The following is a 22,792-nucleotide window of genomic DNA, read 5'->3' on the forward strand; positions in this document are numbered from 1 at the left end:
TGTAACTTCCAAAGAGCAGTATCTCTATGCTGGGAAAGACCTTTCTGGTTGTGTCATAATTCTTTCATGGAAGCACCTCCTATTTTGTATTAAAGTGTATTTATTTCATTAATAGCCATGGTGACTCTCATTTGTGTTTAACCTGACACATATTCCTTCTTTGTATTAAGGCTTTCTGCTCAGTATGGCAATAAAATCATAGTGAAAATAGAAGTAACATGATTCCTTTGGTTCGTGGACAATCTTAGGTTTGGGAAAAATAGCCGAAGGCAGCAACACATCCACGGATGCACATTGTCGCACCTCCGGGCAGAGTAAGCGCTTTGGGGCAAAGCAGCCTGGCCTGTCGTCAAGGGAGACATGGCCCTGAAGGCTCGAAGAGGGTTCCAGCTTTGGGCAACAAGAGGAGATCCGTGCAGGACAGAGGAACTGCAGTCTCCAAGGGGAAATCATAGAAAGAAGGTCATAAGTTGTGAAGATGAGCGGCCTTCTAACATCCTCTTCACCTGCAAAATTCCACCCTCAGAGGCTGGAGGAGTGGGGAGGGGTCAGCCTTATTGTTTCTCCGGCAGGATGGATGCTCCTGCCACCCAGAGGGACGCAGAGAGAATGTGCGGCTACCCTCAACATGCCCGCTAACCATGCGCCTTCACAGGCCTGTGCTCCAAACTCATAGCCTCAAGAGGGTTCTACTTTTTCACCGGGAGGTTTACAGGTGGTTTGATGTGGAAAATCCTACGTTGGTCTGTCCCACACATTATAGGATCCCTACCCCCAGGCCCTACATGACAACAGCCCTTTTAGACTTTTCCAAACACCAACTAGAAATATGTGTAGGGGTGTGTGTGTGTGTGTGTGTGTGCGCGCGCATTTGTGTAAAAGGCATGTAATAGCATCTCCAGAATGGCTGGTACCGCTGGAGGGTTCAGATGATAGTTCCAGTCAAAAGGGGGATGGGCAAGGGGCCATGCTCAGTTGGTGTGCTCCTGTTCTTACTGCCCAGCCTCTCATCACACCCTAGGCACACCCTAGGCCTTGGGAAAGTTGGGTGGAGTGGGGACATCCCAAGAAATGCTCACGGTGCCTCCGTGTTACTCAAAGTCGACATCTTCCTTCTCCCACCGCTTGCACCTCCCTCCACCCGACTTTGCCCTGATGAGTATGGTGAAATGCGTTCAATAGTGTTGGTGAGGGTGTGAAGAAAAGGAGACCCTGGTGGATTGTGAGTGGAAATGTAAAACTATGCGGTCACAATGGCAGTTCCTTAAAAAAATTAAAATTAGAATTACAGCAAAACCCAGCCATTTCACCTCTAAGTATATACTCAAAAGAATTGAAATCAGGGACTCAAAGACATATTTGTACATTCATAGTCACAGCAGCATTATTCACAAAAGCCAAAAGGTGGAAGCAACCCAACCCAGCTGCCCACTGACAAATGAATGGACAAATAAAATATTGCATATACATACACGAAGCAAAGAAACTCTGACATGCTACAACATGGATGAAACTTGAAGACATTATGCTAAGTGAAATGTGCCAATTGTAAAACGAGAAATACTATATTCATCCACCTATAAGAGATACAAGAATAGTCAAATTAATAGACACAGAGTGAAAAAGTAATTACCAGTGAAGGGGGGGAGAAGCATGAAGAGTTTTTTAATGGATGCAGTTCCAGTTTCGCAACATGAAAGAGTTCTATGGATGAATGGTGGTGATGATTGCACTATATTATGAATGTTTTAATACTACTGAATTTTATACTTAAAAATAGTTAAGCTGATAAATTTATGCTATATGTATTTTACCATCACTAAAACTGTTTTTTGGTTAATCCTCACCTGAGGATATTTTTATCCATTGCTTTTTAGAGAGAGTGGAAGGGAGGGAAGGAGGAAAAGAGAGAGAGAGAAACATTGATGTGAGAGAGACACATCAATTGGTTGCCTCCTGCACCTGCCCCAACTGGGGCCAGGGGTGAACCTGCAACCCAGGTACATGTCCTTGACCAGATATAAAATTCTCGACCTTTGGGTGTGCTCTAACCACTGAGCAACATCACTCAGGGCCATTAAACCTTTTTTAAAATTAAATATTGAATTGGTTTGATAGTATAAAAAAAAGTATCAAGTAACAACCAATCCAATGTAAAGATAGAAAGATAAAACAATAGGTACTTCCATCACAAATATGAGAGGGAGTAAAAATACTTTAAAACAGAGTAATTCAAATTCAATACCTCTGCATGGTGTGCCACACAGTGCCTTATGCGCCAGCGTGAGATAGACAAGCAAGCATTAACATGGGGTAATAGAAACCATGGTGAATCAGCGCAATGAAGATTATAAAATCTTTAAAAGTATACTTCAAGACTATGTAACATCATGAAGGAATGTTGCTAATATGGTGTTTTGAGAAACCAGAAAAATACAAAATTGCAAGGTAAAATTGAAGTGTAAAAAATTATATGTGGCCCGGCCAGCGTGGTTCAGTGGTTGAGCATCAACTTGTGAGCCAGGAGGTCATGGTTTGATTCCCAGTCAGGGCATATGTTTGGCTTGTGGCCTCAATCCCCAGAAGGGGACGTGCAGGAGGCAGGTGATCAATGATTCCCTCTTATCCCCCTCCCCCCCACTCTCTCTCTCTCACACTCTCTCTCTTTCTTTCTCTCTCCCTCTCCCCCCTTCCTCTCTGAAATCAATAAAAATATTTTTTTAAAAAAGAAAAAGTATAGATGCACATAGGCAAGGACTAGAAGGGAAAAGGCAAAAATAAAAGTAGTTCATTTGTTAGGGCAGATTTCTTATTTCTGCTTTAAAATATGTCTTTTAAATTGTTCGGATACTATTTATACAACAAACAAGAAGATAATAAATTTGAGTGGACTAAAACAGAGTTTCCAAAGGGCTCCCTCTCAGAAAAGGAATTGCTCCAAAAGGTACAGGTCACAATTTCTGACAGAAGAAATAAGTTTATTTTCGGTCTCAGCTACAATGAACAAAGGGAAACTGTTGATGAGAAAAGACAACGAAGGTTGCGTTAGGTTTGCCTGGCCACCCCACCCCATGTTCTCCTATTTTGATTGCTCTAGTTCCTTCCCCAGGTGACACCTAGGCCTGGAGATCTTTGTGTTCGTGTTTCCCTAAAGAGCTGGGACTGCTGGGGGCAGCCTATTTCTGTCACCTTTGCGATGCCTAGCACAGTGCTGGGTTACCACTCTAGTTTCTGGCCAGATGACTGCTAATTAAATACAGCCTGCTGAGATCGACTGCGACTACCTGCCATTACATTGTGCTAACTCCTGTATGAGATCATGCTGGTGTGTGAGCTACATCACAGAGACATGCACCAGAAAGCAGGCCCACAGAGTTCACGAGCATTGCACACGACAGCCAGGGCCACGCTCCAGAGTTTCATGTCTGGCATGTGTCATTCTGCTGATCAGCAGCATGAACTGGAGGGACCGCAGAACCCCTCTGTAGTGTGTGGCTTGATGCTGATGACGTGGTTCGCTGTATTATGGCTCATCATGGCCCTGGAAGCTGAACATGTCCAGACGAGAGAAGTCTGGGGGTGCTGCCAGCTCTGGGCTCCAGCGTCGTGCTACAGAGGAGGGCAGCCAGGCTCCTCCTTTTCAATCACGTCCTCTTTTCCCGTCTAGTCATCAGCTTCAGTAGATGGGGCACTTAGATGGGAAGCTTTCTGTCCCTTTCTTTGTGGTAGGGAACACACAACACATACAGCATCTGCAAATTTCAAAAGATCGAATCCTTAAGATTTTCCCGTGTTCCCCAGCAGCGGCTGGAGAAATAGCCCTGCAGTTCCAAACACGCAGACAATGATAAAGATCCAAAGAAATACTCTGTCCACCACCATGGCCACATATTTCCAGTCATCTTCTACCTGAAAGCCAAACAAAACAAAACAAAAAAATCAAATCAATTTTTAAAAATCAAAACCATAGGAAATGTGCTCCGTTTCACAAATAAGCTTCTTCCTTTTCAAAGAAAATGCTCCTGGCAAATTCTAAAGCAAATATTGGTATTATTTTGGTTAACTCTACAGAGCACGCGGAAGAGCTTTTGTTTTGCCTGACGAGGGTGGATCCTCACACCCCATTAGTGCTTTGGGCAGCTGGCTACAGAGCAGGCAGATCTCAATAAGCCAGCATTCCGTGGGCCAAAGGACCGTTCCGGACTGCAAGGAGCACTCCCGAGAAATAGCTGCTCAGAAAGTGCGGTTCTCGCCATTGGAACCAGTGGATACCTGTCCCCTTGGCAAGTCTTGGGAAACGGGTTTGAGGCAGGGAGGGTAGGACAGGCAGCATGAAGGAGCAGGCAGCCCTCTAGACCTCCACATCACGCTGGTGATGGAGAGTTCATTGCCTTTCTCACAGCCTTCCAGTTTTTGACCTCCTAACTCAGTGATGGCGAACCTTTTGAGCTCCGCGTGTCAGCTTTTTGAAAAACCCTAACTTAACTCTGGTGCCGTGTCACGTATAGAAATTTTTTGATATTTGCAACCAGAGTAAAACAAAGACTTATATTTTTGATATTTATTTTATATGTTTAAATGCCATTTAACAAAGAAAAATCAACCAAAAAAATGAGTTCGCATGTCACCTCTGACACGCGTGTCATAAGTTCGCCATCACTGTGACCTAACTTCTGCCAAAATCTCCGTTTGTGTCTTGAGAGCCCTCCCTGGTGGTGATTAAGTCAACAGCAACTCTCCCCTAGATTTTATGAAGGTGTCACTATAGAGGGGAGTTCTGGGCTCACTTGTCCTGTGATGCACCCCACCCCCACCTGAGTGACACGCGGTCACAGTATCGTCCCCTGCACCACGAGGGCAGACTTTAGATCTTGAGCTATCCTTTCACTAAGAGATACGATGCTGGTAATTGCAATATGAGGGCAAAATCAGGCACCCAGCATGAGTTTTCAGATGCCCTCAACTAGTCACCCTTATGGTATGGAAAATGGGTGGGATTTTCTTGATCCCTTTCTTTGGAGGATGGAGGATGCCCATGGTACTATAGTTAGACTCTAGGCACCGGGAGCAGAATACGTTGATGCTAAAAATATCCCTGGGGCTCATTCAATCAGCACCTAAATCCTTCTGAAGTAGAATAAGCAGGATTGAGCTGTGGAGGATTCACCCCCACTTTCCTCCCACCGCCCTCAGATTGCAAGCTGCTCTATAGTCATTTCTCTTTCCCCTCCATGGGCAGCATTCCCCTCTCCACCTCTTGTCTGACACTTCCTTGTGCAAGAGCTTCATTAGTTTCATTAACCAAGGTGGCCCTGAATGTTTATTTTAACCGGATTTCACTTGCGTTAACATTGCTGGAGGTGGAGATTTGCTCTGGGGCTGCCTGACCCCAGGCCAGTCCACCCATAACTGTGTAATAACAGAACGGGGTCTTAGAGTAATGCTGCCTGACCCTCTGGTAAACAGAGCTGACTCCGAAGATCTGACCGGAGTATCCCTAGGCCTGCTGCAGGTGGACAGGCTAGAGGAGACATGCATTTACCTCCTTTGTTTCATTTTGGTTCTTCATGTTTTCTGCTATGAATTGAACACTGTTAATCACATCTTCGACTTCAGGTGAGTGCTCCGTATTTCCTGTCATCCACTGTAAAGGCTGATGACTTAATCTTCTCTTGCTGGTGGCAAGCTGATGTGATTTATGGCAGTGGCAGCATTCTTTCAGAAGTTTGGGTTCTCTGCGATTATCAAACTTGACTTTGGTAGGCCTACCGGAAATGCTTTTGGGGTTTTTATCAGAACTTGTCTTCCTCGTCTTATCCAGAGGTCTCTTCATCATCAGGATCTGGGGCAACAGCTGGAGGAAAACCATCTTCACCCAGTTGGGCATGGTGTGTGTTGTTGGAGTGCGATAGTGTATGTTCAACACAAATACAGTCACCGCGATGGACAGGGTGACAAAGATCATGGTGAACAGTAGGTATTCACCCACCAGTGGGATCACAAGAGATGTAGATGGGATGGTTTCTGTGATTACCAGCAAAAACACAGTCAGAGAGAGTAGAACTGAAATGCAAAGTGTCACTTTTTCACCACAGTCAGAAGGAAGGTAAAAGACCAACACAGTTAGAAATGAAATGAAGAGACAGGGGATGATCAGGTTAATGGTGTAAAACATTGGCAATCTTCTAATGTAAAAAGAATAGGTTATATCTGTGTATATCTCTTCACAACAGTTGTATTTTATGTCATGCTTATAGCCAGAAGCATCAACAATTTCCCATTCACTGTTTTCCCAAAAATCATTCATATCCACTTTAGATCCAATGATCAGAAGATCAATTTCAGCTTTGTCATATGTCCAGGAACCAAATTTCAGGGAACAATTTTGATGATCAAAAGGAAAAAACGTGATATCCATAGGACAGGAACTCTTAAAAATAGCTGGTGGAGTCCAGGTTATCATGCCATCATATTTAAGAAGAGCTTTTGTCTTGCCTTTGACTTGGAAGTCACCAACAGCACTGCAAGATAAATCAGACCATTAGTAATATCCCCTTTGCTATGTATGGGTCAGCATGTACCGAAGGCAACTTTAGAGACTACTGCTGTCGACTCCCATACTTGTTATAGAGAACAATGTCAGGCTTCCAGATCTTATCTGCAGGAACACGAATAGTCTCAATGCCATCAAATTCCATTGGGTCCCAACGCAATTTGTAATCATTCCAGATCTAAAGGAAATAGAAGTCAGCTTTTAAAAAAATTTTTCTTAACAAGTTTCTTCCAATGTTAATTCTATATTTGTTCAGCAGTACTTTTGAAAAATGAAGTTCTTAACTGAAGAGTACATTGGGTTCTATCAAAAATTGGGAGATTAAATCAATGAAATAGGGGGATAAGTAGCTGAGCTAATCTTGGAAAATATAAATTATCTAATAAATAGTGATTATTAATTAGCTGGCCATGGTTCTAGGCTCAACTTCCATGTTCCATGTACTATATTCACACTGGAGTACAACTCATTTCTGAGACTGGAAAGGTTGTTCAAGTGTGCGATGATGAGTTTGTTACAAAATCTGAGTAAAAGATTAATACAAGGGAAAAAGCAAAATGGTATAACCTAAAACCAGCTGGTGGGACCCTAACCCACATGCTGTCATGCTCAGCTACTGACTTCTCCAGGATTAGTTGAGCAGGATCAAAGAGAGGGCAGACACCTGACTCTGGAGCTCAAGCTACAGATGAAAACAGAAGATTTGCGAGCAGAAACAAGAAAGGACAGAGTTTCTGTCTCAGAGAACCTTGTCACTAGGTTCCTGCACCTGTGAAGCTTGCATCAAGCCAGCTATTCACAGAGCTGAACTTCAGGCTTTGGAGAAAGGTGATATTGTATGCTCTCTCACAAGGTGGAGATGGAAAGAGGGGATGCTACTGGATTTTTATCCATCGGGCATTGTTAGGCTGACCCATGAGTAACACAGGTCCAAGAGGACATGTGATGTAGACACATACATGACGAAGCCACAGGTTGGTTTCCATGATCTGGTTTACTTCATCCTGGGAAGAGAAACAATATTTTTAGCCTCAAATGTATTGTTAATAGAGGTGGATCTTAGAACAAGAATTACTACTAAAAAGAGCCAAATCTGAGTTATTCATGTTAATAGAGGGAAACAACGAAGATTGAAAAGTCAACTTGTAAAAAGCAGCCAGAAATATGATATTCCACATCTGAGCTCAACCCTGTTGACTTTGAAAGAAAGTGTGGCTTAAAGACTATCTTTCAAATGTGATTTAAGACTCGCCACTTCTGTGAAGCCTTTCTGATCAACGTAGCCTATAAAGGTTTCTGAGCCCATGAAAGGAAAGAAGGGAGAGCAGAGGGAGAGTGGGAAGGAGGGAGGAAAAATACCACAGAAGGTGGTAGGTATCTGAACCTGGTTCATTGCTTATATGGTCTTCTCAATTTCCTGAAAAACCTCCCTTCCTCAACACTCTACAGCAAGCATGTCAAACTCAAAGACTAACACAGACCAAATAAAGGAGTCATACAGCCCGCGGGCCGCGAGTTTGACATGCTTGCACAGGCTCTGAATCCTGAGCCCAATTGCCCTTTGAAATGTCAGCCTCAGCTCACCATGGAGTTTTCCAGCTGCAACCTGCCACTCCCTCACAGCACACCACCCAAGCCATTGCTGATTGCTTCAATCATTATCTACATAAATATTTACTGAGTACCTACTATGTGCTCTATAATGCTAGGGCTACAGTAGTAAATAAGATGGGGAAAATCCTTGCCTTCGTGTGTCTTGGCTGTTATTGGGGAGATAGAAAATCAATAATAGGTATATAATATAATGTAAGATAGTGATAGGTCCTATGGAGAAAAATGAGGGATGGGGTGATGTGTGTGTGCAGACATGCACATGCATGTGCACACGCAAACATGCACACACACATCTGTTTTAGACAAGATGAACTAAAAAGACTTCTAAGCAGGAAGTAGTCTCAGCAGGTACCTAAATGACCTGAAGAGAGTCATGGGGTTATCTGGAAGAAAAGCGTTGCAGGCTGATATCCCAAATATAATGTGTTCATAAGCAGCTACCAACTCTCAGAGGGAAAGCTATTGAAGACACATCCGGAGCCTTCAGCAGCCTTATAACACAACAGCCTGAGGTTTAGTGATGGTTACTCAGTAGGTTCCCAAAACTTACCAACCTTGCTTCCCAAGGCACATGAACTCCCTTCAGAGTAGATGAGTTCAAGTGTGGCCACAAAAGCTGTGGCCAGACCTCAGACACAGCCTGCTCTGGTTCACTGCGCTGCTCTGCAGGTCTCCGGCTCCCCTGAAAAACTAGCTGGAGACATTGCCACGCTTCCTTCTACAAATGGGTTTGTGTCAAGTCATGGTAAACCTCAGGTTCTAAAAGGTCAACAAAAGAAGTTACATTCATGGTTTCCTATTGGTCAGAGAAAGCAAAGAAATGGATTATCCATTGGCCAAGTAGTCCAGGGCTTGACAATTACCCAAACCTAAAGTGTGTGCCTTCTGCTCATTAGAGGGTTACCTTGTGACCTACAGATTTCAGCAGAGGCCATGTCAATAAATGTATTGGCTGTCAGTCAAAAATGGATAAGCTCTGAAGTCCAGAAAGGTCTTGGGGGTAACTGTCATAAGCATCTTCCAAAGATTGCTTCCTTCTGCACATTAGTACATTGTGTTCAAAGAATTAAAATCAGGTGTTGCCCTAGCCGGCTTGGCTCAGCGGATAGAGCATCAGCCTGCGGACTGAAGGGTCCCAGGTTCGATTCCAGCCAAGGGCACATGCCTGGGTTGCGGGCTCGATCCCTAGTGGGGGGTGTGCAGGAGGCAGCCGATCAATGATTCTCTCTCATCATTGATATTTCTATTTCTCTCTCCTTCTCCCTTTCTCTCTGAAGTCAATAAAGAAATATATTTAAAAATAAAAATAAATATCATTAAAAAAAATTAGGTGTTGATATTGTCCTGACATTATCCCTACTTTCTCACTTACACTTCCACAGGCTGGTGAAGCTCTGTGAGATATGGACTCTTTCAGAGGTGTTACCCAACTTTATGGATCAAGACTTGGTCTGGCAAGTCCTGTTCTATGTCCAGTTCCAGACCACACCAGTGGCTATGGGCACTGTTATCAGACAGCCCAGCTGGAGAGGCCAGAGACCCACAATACCATTCCACATTCCTGGGACCATTAACTGTATCTTTTTCTTGGGGAAATAAATTAGATGATACCCCACCTGCATTAAAGATTTTGAGATACAATTTCAAATGGATTAACTTCTAGAGCAGCAGAGATTGTGATCAGAAAGGCCAGGTGTGCTACATTTTGCAAGGCCTTTGTCATTTTAGATATGCCAAGCGATCAAAAGCACTGGATAGGGGCTTTGTCCTGGATGTGTGTGTGTGTATGTGTGTGTGTGCGTGCGTGCGCACGCACTGCAGGGGGGGGGGGGCCGGGGGGGGAGTGGACATACTCATACACCAAAAGATCATCCACCCAGTAAACCTGTGGCCAAGTCATTCTGTAGAACAGCAAGTACACTCCATGTAGAAATCTCTAAGGCCAACCTGGCAGCTCAGACAGTAACAGAGGATGTAGAACCTTCTAGAAGAGAGTTGGTGACTGTGCATCCTGGCTGTACTGCATCACTGAGCTATCTCCAGAGCTCACCATGGCTCAGTGACAACAATGAACATGGTCCACAGGGACTTCTGGTGCCTCACATAAGAACAGATAGCCTTCAACACACCAAGAAGAATGGTTATGTTGTCCAGCCGGCGTGGCTCAGTGGTTGAGTGTCAACCTATGAACTGGAGGTCACCAGTTCGATGTTCAATTCCCAGTCAGGGCACATTCCCTGGTTGTGGGCTCAATCGCCAGTGGGGAGTGTGCAGGAAGCAGTGGATCAATGATTCTCTCTCATCATTGATGTTTCTTTCTCTCTCCCTCTCCTTTCCTCTCTGAAATCAATAAAAATATATTTTTTAAAAGAAAAGTTATCTTAATATCTGGCAAAGTCTTACTTCTGAAGAGGAAAAATAATTACTAGAGACAAAGAGGGACATTAACATAATGGTAAAGGATTAGTTCACCAGGATGTTAGAATGATCCTGACTGTACACACATCAAACAACAGAATCTCAAAATACATGAAATAAAAACTGATAAAGCTGAAAGAAGAAACAGACAAGTCCCCAATTATAGCTGGAGACTTCAGTCCCCCTCTCAGCAACCAATAGAACTACTAGAAAATAGCATAAATATAGAAGATCTGAAAAAATAATCAACCATAACATTGACATATATAGAACACTCTACTCAAAATAGCAGCAGACACATTTTTTCATATTATGTGCCATAATATGAACCTCAACAAATTTAAAATAATTGAAATTATGCAGTGTGCTTTCTGACCATATGGAATCATACTAGAAATCTATAACAATTGCTTCTTGGCTTTTGGCTAAGATCAAGTATAGAAATGAATAACAAAAAGATATGGGAAAACCTCTAAATCCATGAATATTAAACAAGTCACTTCTAAATAATCAGTGACCAAAGAGAATGTCTCAAAGAAAAATTTTTTAAAATACATCTAAGTGAGAACATATCAAAATATGAGGGAAGTAACTAAAAACAATGCAGAGAAGACGTTTTATAGCATTAAATTCTTACATAAGAAATGAGAAATAGTCTCAAATCAATAACCCAAAGTTTCTATTTCAATAAATTAGAAAAAGAAGCATAACATAAACCTAAAGCAAGCATAAGGAAGGAAAAAATAAATGTAAGAGCAGAAATGAAATTGAAATGGAAAACAATAAAGAAAATTAATAAAATAAAAAGCTAATTCTTTGTGGGGACAGCAAGATAGATAAACCTCTAGCAAGGTTGACAAAAATAAAAAGAGAGAAGACACAAATCACCAATATCAGGAATAAAATAGCTATCACTACAGATCCTGGAGCCATTAAAAAGAATAGAGAAAACAGTACTAAGAATAACTTTATCATACATTCAACAGCTTAAAAAAAGACCAATTCTTCAAAAGCCACAAACTATCTAAATTCAAAGATGAAGTTGATCGTCTGAATAACCTATATCTATTGAAAAATGAATGGCTCATTTAAAACCTCCCAGAAAAGAAATGTCCAGTTCCAGTAGGATTTCCTGGAGAATTCTACCAATACGTAAGGTAAAATTAATACCTCGGACCATGAGGCAACACTGAGGGAAGAAACCACAGGCTAAGGACGGTGAAATAGGAAGATAGAATGAACCTTGGCCAATGTCACCATGCATGGTTTATGTTTTTAGCATCACAGTCCATGTGATTGACATCCCCTGGAGCTGTGTAGTGCATGACCTGTATTTTTATAATTCCCATGTCTCCCATGTGCAGGAAGTAGAAGAATGGTTGGGGACTCTGACCCCTCAGAGTCGGGGCTCCTTGAGGCACAGGTGGTGAACTTGAGGCACTTACCACATTGGCCAGCTGTGTGATGGCCACTTCAAAATGCACCGTGACGGGCTCAGAAACATTTTCCACCGGCCTGATGAGCTGGTTATAATGCGAAAACAGTTTGTGAAAGAGCCTCTCCTCCGAGGCACAGCCTGCGCCATCTGCATGCCAAACAGAGGGGGAAAGCAGAGAAGCAGAGAGGATGCTGGGGAGTCTCTGGCGGCTTCCATCACTGGGGGGTCGGGCAGTGAGGAGTCCAAGACAAAAACAGGAATGCTTACATCTCAGGACTATCGCCAAGGAAATGATGTTAGTCAACGCGCTTTTCAAAGTCTAAGGCACCACAAACATAATGAGAGACATAGCTCTCATCTTGGCGTATGTCACTGAAAGCAGCTCACAGTCTTACTGATCCAGTAATTAAGGGATAGTCCTGCCCTTTCCTGTCAAAATAGTGATCCCCCTGACCTGTTTCTTCACCTAGCAAGGTGGCTAGCTGCGAACTGAAATAGCTAATAAGATCATTAAAGTCTTCACAAGCCATACTCTTTCTTAAAATCAACTTTGAAATTTAATTATTGTGGGGATTTGTGAGAATGCAAGGCTTTTAAGGCAAAATTACTTAAACTGTTTTTTAAAATAATGCAAAATTGGTTCTTAAGTAATAGCATTTTCAGTTGCTTAATTTTAGACACTAGTTTAATGCCTACCTCTTTGTGTTTTTCTAAGAATGCATTGAAAGTAGGTTACTTCCCTTCATTTGCCATAATTCACTTCATTAATACCCCGCTCTATATTTTCCCTTATAGATTTCAAATTTGACAGCTGAAATATTATTCTATCAATGTGTTGACAATACTTACACCCTGAAAGAAAAATCATTAAATAAACTGAAAAATTAATTAGGTAAAAATGAACAAAAGGACAGGTGTTATAACATTGAATAAAAAGAGTCGTTTGACAAAAGCTTTTGGAAACACTGAAATTTCAGCAGAAAAGAACAATTTTAAAAGTAAAACATCATTCTTGACATCATAATTAATAATGGTAGAAATAGGTCTGTATAAAACAGACAATCAAAAATCCTACCCATTACCCACTCCCCCCCACCCCCCAGGAGACATTCTTTTCCCTTTGAGACATTTTAGAGAAACCGCCGTGAGTCTTGAAGAGCAAATCCCTGCACAGCCGGCAGCACATGGCAGTGTGGTTTTGTCCAGGCAGAGCAGCTGTTGTCCGTTTCTAAGTCTCAACTTTTAAAATGAATGATCTTACTCTCAGGACACATTTCAGCATCATAATATGACATGTTTCCCAAAACAAAGATGACTACCTACAAAACGGAAGAGTTCATACTCCGAGTAATAGTACCAGCTAACAAATAGATCGGTTTTGAAAAAAGTATTAAGTACAAATACAAATAAATAAGTTGAATACATCCGTGGCACAGGTGGATAGAAAACTGCGTCATTATTATTATTACCATGTTTTAATTGGGAAAATAAAATAAAATAGGGTTTAAAATGCTTCACCGTCCTCCTCATCCCACCCCCAAAATCCTATTTTCCACGTTAAATTTAACCAATAAAAAATAGGTTAACAGCTATAACAACAGTAATTCCTGTGCTGACACTACATAATTACCCGTAGAATATTTCATCTTTCTGCTCAACCAAGCACAACTAGAAGAGTAAATATATGTAACTAAGAAGAGATTATGAGGTAAAACAGAAACAAAACCTACCTTTAAAGAAAGGTATGAATGTATACAACCAGAGACACAAACCACAGTGAAGGCACCCCTGGCCCTTGCTGGTCAGCATGAGTAAAACACACTGTGATTGCTTTTTCTAGTCAAAGGATTGTGGAAAACAAAGAGCTGTCTGACAGCCACGCGCATCAGACCTTGAAATCATCAGAGTCGCACTGCAGTCCATGTGTGTCTTCTGCAAAATAAAAACATTCACAAACAACACGGTGGTTCCGAGTATCCGAGACTGAGGCCAATGAAAAGGACAAATCAAAAGAGCTGTCTGATGTCAGATGAGTCACCCCATTTCCTGTCACCCTAGATCACTTTTCCTGTGAGGACTGTGAGGAAAAGCAGTGAGGGAACGCTAGGACAGAGGGAGGATGGAAAACATTGCCCGGCTCAGTAGGTATTTTTGTAGCACAGTCTTAACCTTAATTCTTAGGGGAATAAACACACATTTACTGAGCTCTGACCATAGGTAAAATGTATGCTAGGTCCCCAAAAAATGTATTCTGATTCACTGAGTTCTCTAATCAAGGCTTAACCTTGTTATTAGAAAACTTTCTAAAATATGAGTCACTCTTTCTGTCTTAATAAGAGTGTCTTATAGAATTTTGTCTGACTGCAGGGCTTCTAGGTTAGTGATCATCACTCAGAGGAGATGCCTGAAAGCGAGAGGAATGATCTGAACACAGGGTGCCAGCTGGACAGTTCTGTTTATTTAAACATCCTTGTCATAGAGATAGATGATAGATAGATAGATAGATAGATAGATGATACAGATAGATAATTATTCAGCCACGAGTAAAGGAAATCCTGCCATTTGAGATAATATGAATAAAACTAAAAGACATTTACTAAGTGAAATAAACCAAACAGAGAAAAACAAATACTATATGGTCTCACTTATATGTGGAATCTGAAAAAGTCCAACTCACAGAAACAGGGTGATGGCTCAGAGCTGGGGGGTGAAAGTAAGGGGTTGGTCAAAGGGTATGAACTTTCGGTTATAAAATGAGTAAGTTCTGGTGATCTGATATACAGCATGATGACTACTGTATACTTGAAATTTACTAAGAGACTAGATCTTTAGTGTTTTCATCACACACACACACACACACACACACACACACACACATGATATCTGTTGCCGTGTGTGCAAGAGGTCCTTTTGTGGCGACGTTAGGAAAGAATTACAAATGCACACGTGTGGAGAAGTTTAAACGTGATGGTAAGATTTTATTGTGAATTAAGAATTAATACACTTTCACTGACCTAGAGGGTGGGCAGGCTCTAGAAGCAAGGGCCCATGGCTTTTGTTAATTCTCCTTCTATCTTCTTGGTTTAGGCCATATAAGGTCCTGCCAAGGCATTAGGGGTGAGTTAATTAAATGTTTGACCAAATATAGCAGGCTAATTTTTTTAAAATATATTTTTATTGATTTTTTACAGAGAGGAAGGGAGAGGGATAGTTAGAAACATCGATGAGAGAGAAACATCGATCAGCTGCCTCCTGCACACTCCCCACTGAGGATGTGCCCGCAACCAAGGTACATGCCCTTGACCGGAATCGAACCCGGGACCCTTGAGTCCACAGGCCGATGCTCTATCCACTGAGCCAAACCGGTTAGGGCTAGCAAACTAATTTTTAAGTTGATAATTTTGTATGGCCCTTGAATGATGTTATAAATACCCACATGGCCCTTGGCAGAAAAATGGTTCACAACCCCTGGTTTAGGAAAAGGACAAGAACCATTTAAATTACCCAACCCAAACTTTTAACTTTTCACGGCCTTGGATTGGGCCCTCCTCCCAGTAAATGAATTCTATTGGGGTTTCATCCCTCTATCCAATCCAATTACCTTTCCAATCGTTCCCACACTAGGCCCTGCCCCTCTATTTCATCACCCTGACTCCCATTTCACTTGTTCAGTTCATCTGTGAGCAGAGGAATTTCCTCCCCCACTTCCCTTACCAGGCTTTTAGCATTTCTAAGGAGGAATCCTGTCCCATTCTGTGGCCTGTGGCAGCACCCTTAGAGTGTGTTAATGGGTCTGTTTACCAGTAAGCTAGATGGAGATTCTGTTATTATTTGTTGCTGCTTCCCAGTTTATTAAAATTATTTCATTCTTTTTTGCTTTTCCCCTTATATTAATAACTCTAACTGACTACACTGACATAACTAAGTGAGATGATGGATATGCTAATTAGTTTGATTATGGTGATCACTTCATAATGTGTGTGTGTGTGTGTGTGTGTGTATGTGTGTATATATATATATATATATATATATATATATATATATATATATATATAATCATCACATTGTACACCTTAAATATGTACAATTTTGTCAACTAGAGGCCCGGTGCACAAAATTCATGCACTCAGGGAGGTCCCTCAGCCCAGCCTGTGCCCTCTTCATGCACTCAGGGAGGTCCCTCAGCCCAGCCTCCAGGAGCCCTCAGGGGATGTCTGACTGCCACGGAGGCAGGAGAGGCTCCCACCACTATTGCTGCGCTCGCCAGCCCTGAGCCTGGCTTCTGGCTGAGTGGCACTTCCCCTGTGGGAGCTCACTGACCCCCTGGTGGTCAGTGCTCATCATAGCGACCGGTTATTCCGCCATTCAGTCTATTTGCATATTAGCCTTTTATTATATAGGATTATACCTAAATTAAGCTGGGGGAAAGAAAAGGAGTTAGCCCTGAAGATGATCCTTCAGCCCTTCCCAGTCAAACATTCTGTGACATCATCACAAATATAGCATACTTTGCAATTGTACAGAGTTCAGACTAATGACTTCCCTCAAAATTCTATTAGTCTCATATGTCTCAAGGACACAAAACAAGAACTAACATTTATTAGCGCCACATTTAGACCAGACGCTGGGCTAGGTGCTTCACCTATGTCATCTTAAGATGTTACTCAAGTTCTCCCCTTAGCAGATGGTCCTTGGCTGAAGTGTCCTGAGGAGTTTGGAGAGAACCTACGATGATAAAGAGAAAAATTCTGGACAACACTTTACCATAATGGTTAAAATGCCACCTCACACTCCAAAGTGGACAATGCCTCACTAGTTTTCAGGGTAAATCCCAAATCCAGTTGGCTGTTTATCCAAATCACCAACACCACCCTCAACCGTTTCTTTGGTCAGGCTTTAACTGACTTTTTCTTCATACTTTCTAACTGTTGCTTTGTGTCTTTGCTTTATCCAACAATCCCTCTCTATAACTCACCTGTCGGCTTAAAGAATGACTCTAGTGGGCTGTCTTCGGGACTGTTGCTGGATACTGTTTCATGTTCAGATTCTAGTTATTAGTTTTTTAGGATGTAGTTGAACTGTTGCAGATAAGCTGCCAGGTGGCACAGGAGAATTAATCAGCCAGGCACTCAGGGGGTATTCAGAAGAGTAGCCTTTATTTGCAGATGCCCTAGTGCCGTGACTCAGGGAAGTCAGTCTCCAAATCCTGAGCGATAAATATGGATGAAGCTTTCCCTTTATACCCTTAGTTCCTTTGTCCCCCAAATATGGATCAGGCTTCTGGACTTTTCACGGGCTTTGCAGCCCCCCGTGAGTTGGGATAGGGGCCTGTCTGGTGCCAGCTCTGCCAACCCACTCGGGGGTTGTATATGGTTCATGGTTTATAGCCTCTGTGAAATGGGAGTGCTCCGGGAAACAGGTTCTGCAAGGCAGGCCAGGCATCACAGATAAGAATGGAGCTTATTGGCTAGCAAGAGTGTGCATCAGAAGGCAGGTTACTGGCACAGATTCAGAGAGCTCGCCCCCCAAATGTCTTATTTTCCCTTTCAGAAGCAGCCAACATTTAGTGTTCCTTGTGGTTTACGGAGGTAGAAAGGTTGAAGGGAGGTAAGAAGTTAATGACCATCAGAAGAACTTCAGTTTTTCCCTTCCCTTCACCCTCACCCCCATGCCTTTGACCTCCTCACTCCTCTTTGCCAGTTCCTAAAGGAAAAAGGAAGGAGCAGTGGATCTGAATTTTTTCCAGGCCATAAATCTGATTAAAACAATGGATCATATGCCTTTCCCCCAAACCCACCCATATGCATATAAAACAAAACTGGACCTGTAATTTCTGGCCCTCCATGGGTCTGCCCTCCAGACACATGGGGGGCAACCCTGGATGGAAAATAATCACAACCGGTTTCATAGTTTTCCAATTTCTGTCCCTAGTCACTTCATGCCATCCCTTTCTAGAATAACATATCCTGAAGACCTAGTGTGTCCGATAACTGATGGGCTTCTGAGAGTAACTGATGGGTTCCTTTCTTATTTTTGTTCACAGAATCTAACTTCAGTTTGGAGGTTTTCTAAGAAAAAAAGTAATACTGTTTAATATGAAACTTCTCTCATTATTTCAAGCTCCCCTCGCACCCAACCCCAACCCGTTGCTCAATTAAATCTATTGCCAAGTTCTGCTCTAAAAATAAGGGAGACTATTTGGTGTGGTTATATAAAATAATCTTCATTTGAAGTTTAAGAGGGTTTGGGCATAGAATCTGCATGAATGAACATTTTGTTGACCTTTCTCCAACTGTCAGTTCTCTTTAAACTCAAACGAGAATGCTCTTTAGTTTCCCTAAAGAAACGTAAAGGAAATAACCCTTTAAACATGTATTATTTATAAATCCACTGCAGCAAAAACATCATCAATAATTTAATGATCCCATATGCTTGGTTTTGTAGGAGTTTTTTTAAAGCCACTGTCATTAAAACTCTCACATGTTCAATATCCCCAGTCAGAATTATTTCACATCCACCCCACTTGACATTTCTCAGGCAGGAAAAACAAACAGCAGTAGGGCAAGTATTCAAATTAAATGCTAATTGTAGACCCACAAAGAAACCTTAAATCTATAGTTCACAAGAGGCTAAATTTAACCCTATAGTGCCCACATTTTGTCCACCCAAATTTTAAGAATCAGGGAACCTGGGTTGGGGAAATGCAGTAAAAGAAAGTCAAAACTATGTTGAAATGTTAAGACTTTGAAGACTAATTATAGCTACCTTCCAGCACTCTCTAACCCTAACCCTAAGCCAACCATGGCAAGCCCTCTACATTCTCTCTTTTAATCCTCACAGCAACCCCATGAAGTGAGATTCACTTCTGTAAGTGAGGACACTGACACTTAAAGATCCCCATCTGTCATAGCTGTTAACTGGCTGAGTTAGGTCCTCTCTAGGTCTGTCTGAATCTAAGGTTAATGCTTTAACCTTAAAGCTATACTCAAGTGCTTCTAGATCCATGGATACTTTATATGCTTAATATCTTTTTAGAGGGTTGTTATTGAAACGGGCCATGGCTAGCACTAACTTGGTTATCATTCACCGTGGAACCCTCAGATGAGCTGAGGAAACCAAGACTAACTTGTAAAGGGAGTTGAAATAGTGGACATAATGCCAGGCGACAGAAGGGAAAGGCCAGGAGGCCGCCCTGCTTAAGGACAGGCTGACATGGGCAAGCTCCCAACTCTGGGACAGTGGGGTTACAGCCACAGCCATGTCCTTGGGGTTGCTGGTGTGGCTGCGCCATGAAGCCACTAGGCTAAGTACCAGTGAAGGGCATGCTAGGCCATGCTCTTCCAGCCAGAATAATTCCTACACAGACTTCTGGGAATTCTGTAACTTCTCTCCAGCCTTTTCACTTCACTAAATGGGCAGTAGTTACCTCTGGGTCCATCAAGTTGAAATAAGAGACTTATTTCTTAGATCATAAATTCCCCAAAAGTAAGAATCAATTCAAGGTTACCATTTTCCTAGGACCCAGAGGCTATTATAAAAACACTAAAGGCCCAATGCATGAAATTCATGCCAGGGGCTTGGCCCTCGCAGCCATGGCGGCTTGCCTTGGCCCTCACAGCCCTGGCTTCGACAGGAAGGTGGTCCGGAAGGTCGTTCAGCTGTCTGGTCTAATTAGCATATTATGCTTTTATTATTATAGATGCATTGCACTGCAGTGGACCCAGCTGTGCGATTGTGAATGGGAATAACAATACCAGTCTGCATTAGTTTCTTTAGGCTGCTATAACATGTAGCACAAACTTAGTGGCTTAAAACAACAGAGTTGTTGTTGTTTAAATGTTCTAGAGACCGGATCCAAAATAGAGGTGTTGGCAGGGCCATATTCCCTTGGAAGCCTGTAGTGGGGAGAATCTTTCCTCGCCTCTTCCAGCTTCTGGTGGTACCAGGCATTCCTTGGTTTGTGGCACCATCACTCCAATCTCTGTTTCTGTCAATTGTCAATCCATACGAGGCCTTCTTCTCTCTGCCTGTGCCTTCTCTTTTGTCTCTTATAAGGAAGCTGGTCATTCAATTTAGGTCCTACTGGGTAACCCAGGATGAATTCATCTCAATATCTTTAGCTTAATTACATCTTCAGAGACCCTTTTCCAAAGAAGGAAACATTCACTCATATCACAGTGCTGCGGTCAGGATTTAATTAGGACATGTATATAACAGCAGCTACTGACGTGTTGTAGGGACAATGCACATTGGTATTCTTCTTCCAGAGAGAGCAGCATTTCAACGGTACAACACACTCTGAAGACCAGGGAGGAGGCTCCAAAAGTATGACCGTTTTTATATAAAATGATACAGATTTCATGTTCTTTCAAAGAAGAAACGCTGAAAAGTCTCTTATATGATGTTCCTGATTAGTGTGCATAAGAATCAAGGGTAGGAGATGGTTTTAAAAGAAATCCTTAGAAATTCTGATTCAGTAGGTCTGGTTAGAGACCTGGAAAACTGCCTCCCAAGGTGATCCTGATACAGGTGGTCAGCACACCACATCCGAGGAGCATTCCAGGGGCTTCAGGAAGATCTGCTGTGATGTATACAGTTAGACATTTCTGGGACGTAACATATCCCCACAAAATTCTATGTCACAAAACAAAAATGTTAGAGGGATTCTGAAGTTGCTATACAAGCACTGTGTTTCATCTGAGAAAGCTAATTCAACATTGGTAGTTATGAAGTCCTACCATGTTCTGGGCACACTGATCAATTCTGAAGTATAGTTGTAAAAAAAATACACCTTTATTTTTCAAGAACCCATGCAACATTTGCGAAAATTGACTTATTAGGACTCCAAAAAAGTCTCAACAAGTAACAAAGAATCTATACAATGCAGAACATTCTCTGTTCATAAAGAAGAAATATTAAAATAAATTCCAAAATAATGCCCCAAACTTCCCATTCTTGCCAGTCTCAAATGTTAGCTCAGCCTTATATTTTTTTAAGGGGCAGGGAGGTAAAGACAATAATGGACAGAACTCACGTGGGTTTGAAAGGACAGAAGGGAACTGATAGCTGTGTCCCTAACTACTCTTCCAAGAAAAAGCCATAGAATGTATCAGTTACTCAGCCTGCCCTTATCTCAGCCAATAGGAATGCCAGGGAGGCAAACCCAAGGCCAAAAGTATGCTGAACACCACCCCCTGTCTTTGTGTAACCAGACCCTAGCTGCACCCCGCCCTTGCGTCGCTAGCCCCCGGCGGAATCGGCCAAATCAGTAGTCCGAGTGGGCCCTCACCCGTCCGACCCCAAGCCCTATAAAGTCTTTGTTCTTTCAAGACTCGGGGCTCTCTCGCATCCTGCTGCTGCGCCAGTGGGAGCAGAGGGACCAAGCTCAGCTTGAATAAAGGCTCTATGCTTTTGCATCGGACTCGGTGCTCCCTGGTGGATCTTTGGGGGGTCTTGAAATCTGGGCATAACAGGTTAAGTTTCACCAGTCTGAGTATAACTGAGATCAAAGTAATCAAAAGTCCTGATCAACCAGTAGTGAACCCCTCTAATGCAGCCCCCTCGAACGCTGCCCTGGTATTCAGGCTGCTAATGCCCCGGTGGGAGCTTGTCTGCCCCAGGCTCTCCTGGTACTTTGCTGAGCATGGCTGTCTTCCCAAAACCACAGCTGCCCTGGGTCAGAGGTAGCAGGAGAGGGATCCGGGCAGAGGGGTGCCAGAAAATCCACCCTGGCCCTTGACCCTGCGATGTGCTGAAGCAGGGCTGCTTGTGTCCAAAGCCTTACCCAGACTTTCATAAGCCTGCTGGCAGGGGCGCCCACTGGGCACTCTCTTCTCTGGAATCCAAGCACCAGAACACTTCCTTCTTCCCCAAACCATAAAGGCAGCAGCCTGTGGAGCTCTCTGATTGGTTGCTGGCCTTTTTGTACCATTGTTCTCTTTCACTTCCAAGAAAAAAACATCCTGTTTCCTGCAAAACACATTCTTTATTTGTTTCAGCTAGTTCCAGGATTCCTCCTTCTTCTACCCCTCACCCTAACTACCTAATTCTACTTTAACTTCTTTCAATATTAATTTGCCTACAATGTGACCCTGAGAGTACAAGAACCTTAAACTACCCATCCCAGAGTTCCTTGAGAACTGTGCTCACTCTTGTAATGACCAGCTGAAAAAGAAGAATTTACAATCTACCAGTGAGTCAACCAGAGGCCTGAACTCAGAATCTCACCTTATTTGGTATACCTCCTTTATGTCCTATATTTAGCCATTTCAACTTCTGCTGGTGGAGACTCACTGCCTCTTGTTTTGTTTTGTGTTTTTAAATGATGTCGTTCTCTCTTACCCAGGAAGCAATGAACTCAGATTTGGTTTTCTTCATCATTGGTGGTATTTTGATTTGACAAATTCAAAGGAAGAGTGTTTTTTTGTTGTTTTTTTTAAAATATATTTTATTAATTTTTTACAGAGAGGAAGGGAAAGAGATAGAGAGTTAGAAACATCGATGAGAGAGAAACATCCATCAGCTGCCTCCTGCACACTTCCCACTGGGGATGTGCCTGCAACCAAGGTACATACCCTTGACCGGAATCGAACCTGGGACCTTTCAGTCCGAAGGCCTACGCTCTATCCACTGAGCCAAACTGGTTTCGGCCAAAGGAAGAGTTTTTGAAAAATAAAACTTGACAAACACTGCATATCTACCGTAAAATTAAATATTTAATGTACATTGACAAAGTGATATTGTGTAGATCGTTTTAGTGAAGTCATATG

General features: G+C 42.5%; 1 protein-coding gene across 1 annotated transcript; it reads right to left on the bottom strand.

The window, feature by feature from the left end:
• Positions 1 to 2,954: 2,954 nt before the first annotated feature.
• On the bottom strand, positions 2,955 to 13,999 carry CHRNA6 (cholinergic receptor nicotinic alpha 6 subunit). The gene is made up of 6 exons (XM_070407403.1): positions 13,754 to 13,999; positions 12,031 to 12,170; positions 7,513 to 7,557; positions 6,622 to 6,731; positions 5,543 to 6,521; positions 2,955 to 3,909 (listed from the first exon to the last, which is right to left on the bottom strand). The coding sequence occupies exons 1-6, from the start codon at positions 13,830 to 13,832 to the stop codon at positions 3,778 to 3,780; spliced, it is 1,485 nt and encodes a 494-aa protein (XP_070263504.1). The 5' UTR covers positions 13,833 to 13,999; the 3' UTR covers positions 2,955 to 3,777.
• Between the last annotated feature and the right edge of the window lie 8,793 nt (positions 14,000 to 22,792).

This window comes from Myotis yumanensis, unplaced genomic scaffold (assembly GCF_028538775.1).
Source record: "Myotis yumanensis isolate MYYU_CA2020_CCGP unplaced genomic scaffold, mMyoYum1.0.hap1 SCAF_3, whole genome shotgun sequence".
NCBI lineage: Eukaryota > Metazoa > Chordata > Mammalia > Chiroptera > Vespertilionidae > Myotis > Myotis yumanensis.

Bases quoted from the DNA above. Each gene is read 5' to 3' on its own strand.
- CHRNA6 (XM_070407403.1), bottom strand. From the start codon at position 13,832: ATGCTGACCAGCAAGGGCCAGGGGTGCCTTCACTGTGGTTTGTGTCTC. The intron at 12,171-13,753 runs GTAGGTTTTGTT...TTTGGCATGCAG, and splicing joins ATTCATACCTTTCTTTAAAG to ATGGCGCAGGCTGTGCCTCG. The intron at 6,522-6,621 runs GTATGGGAGTCG...TTTATCTTGCAG, and splicing joins GACATTGTTCTCTATAACAA to TGCTGTTGGTGACTTCCAAG.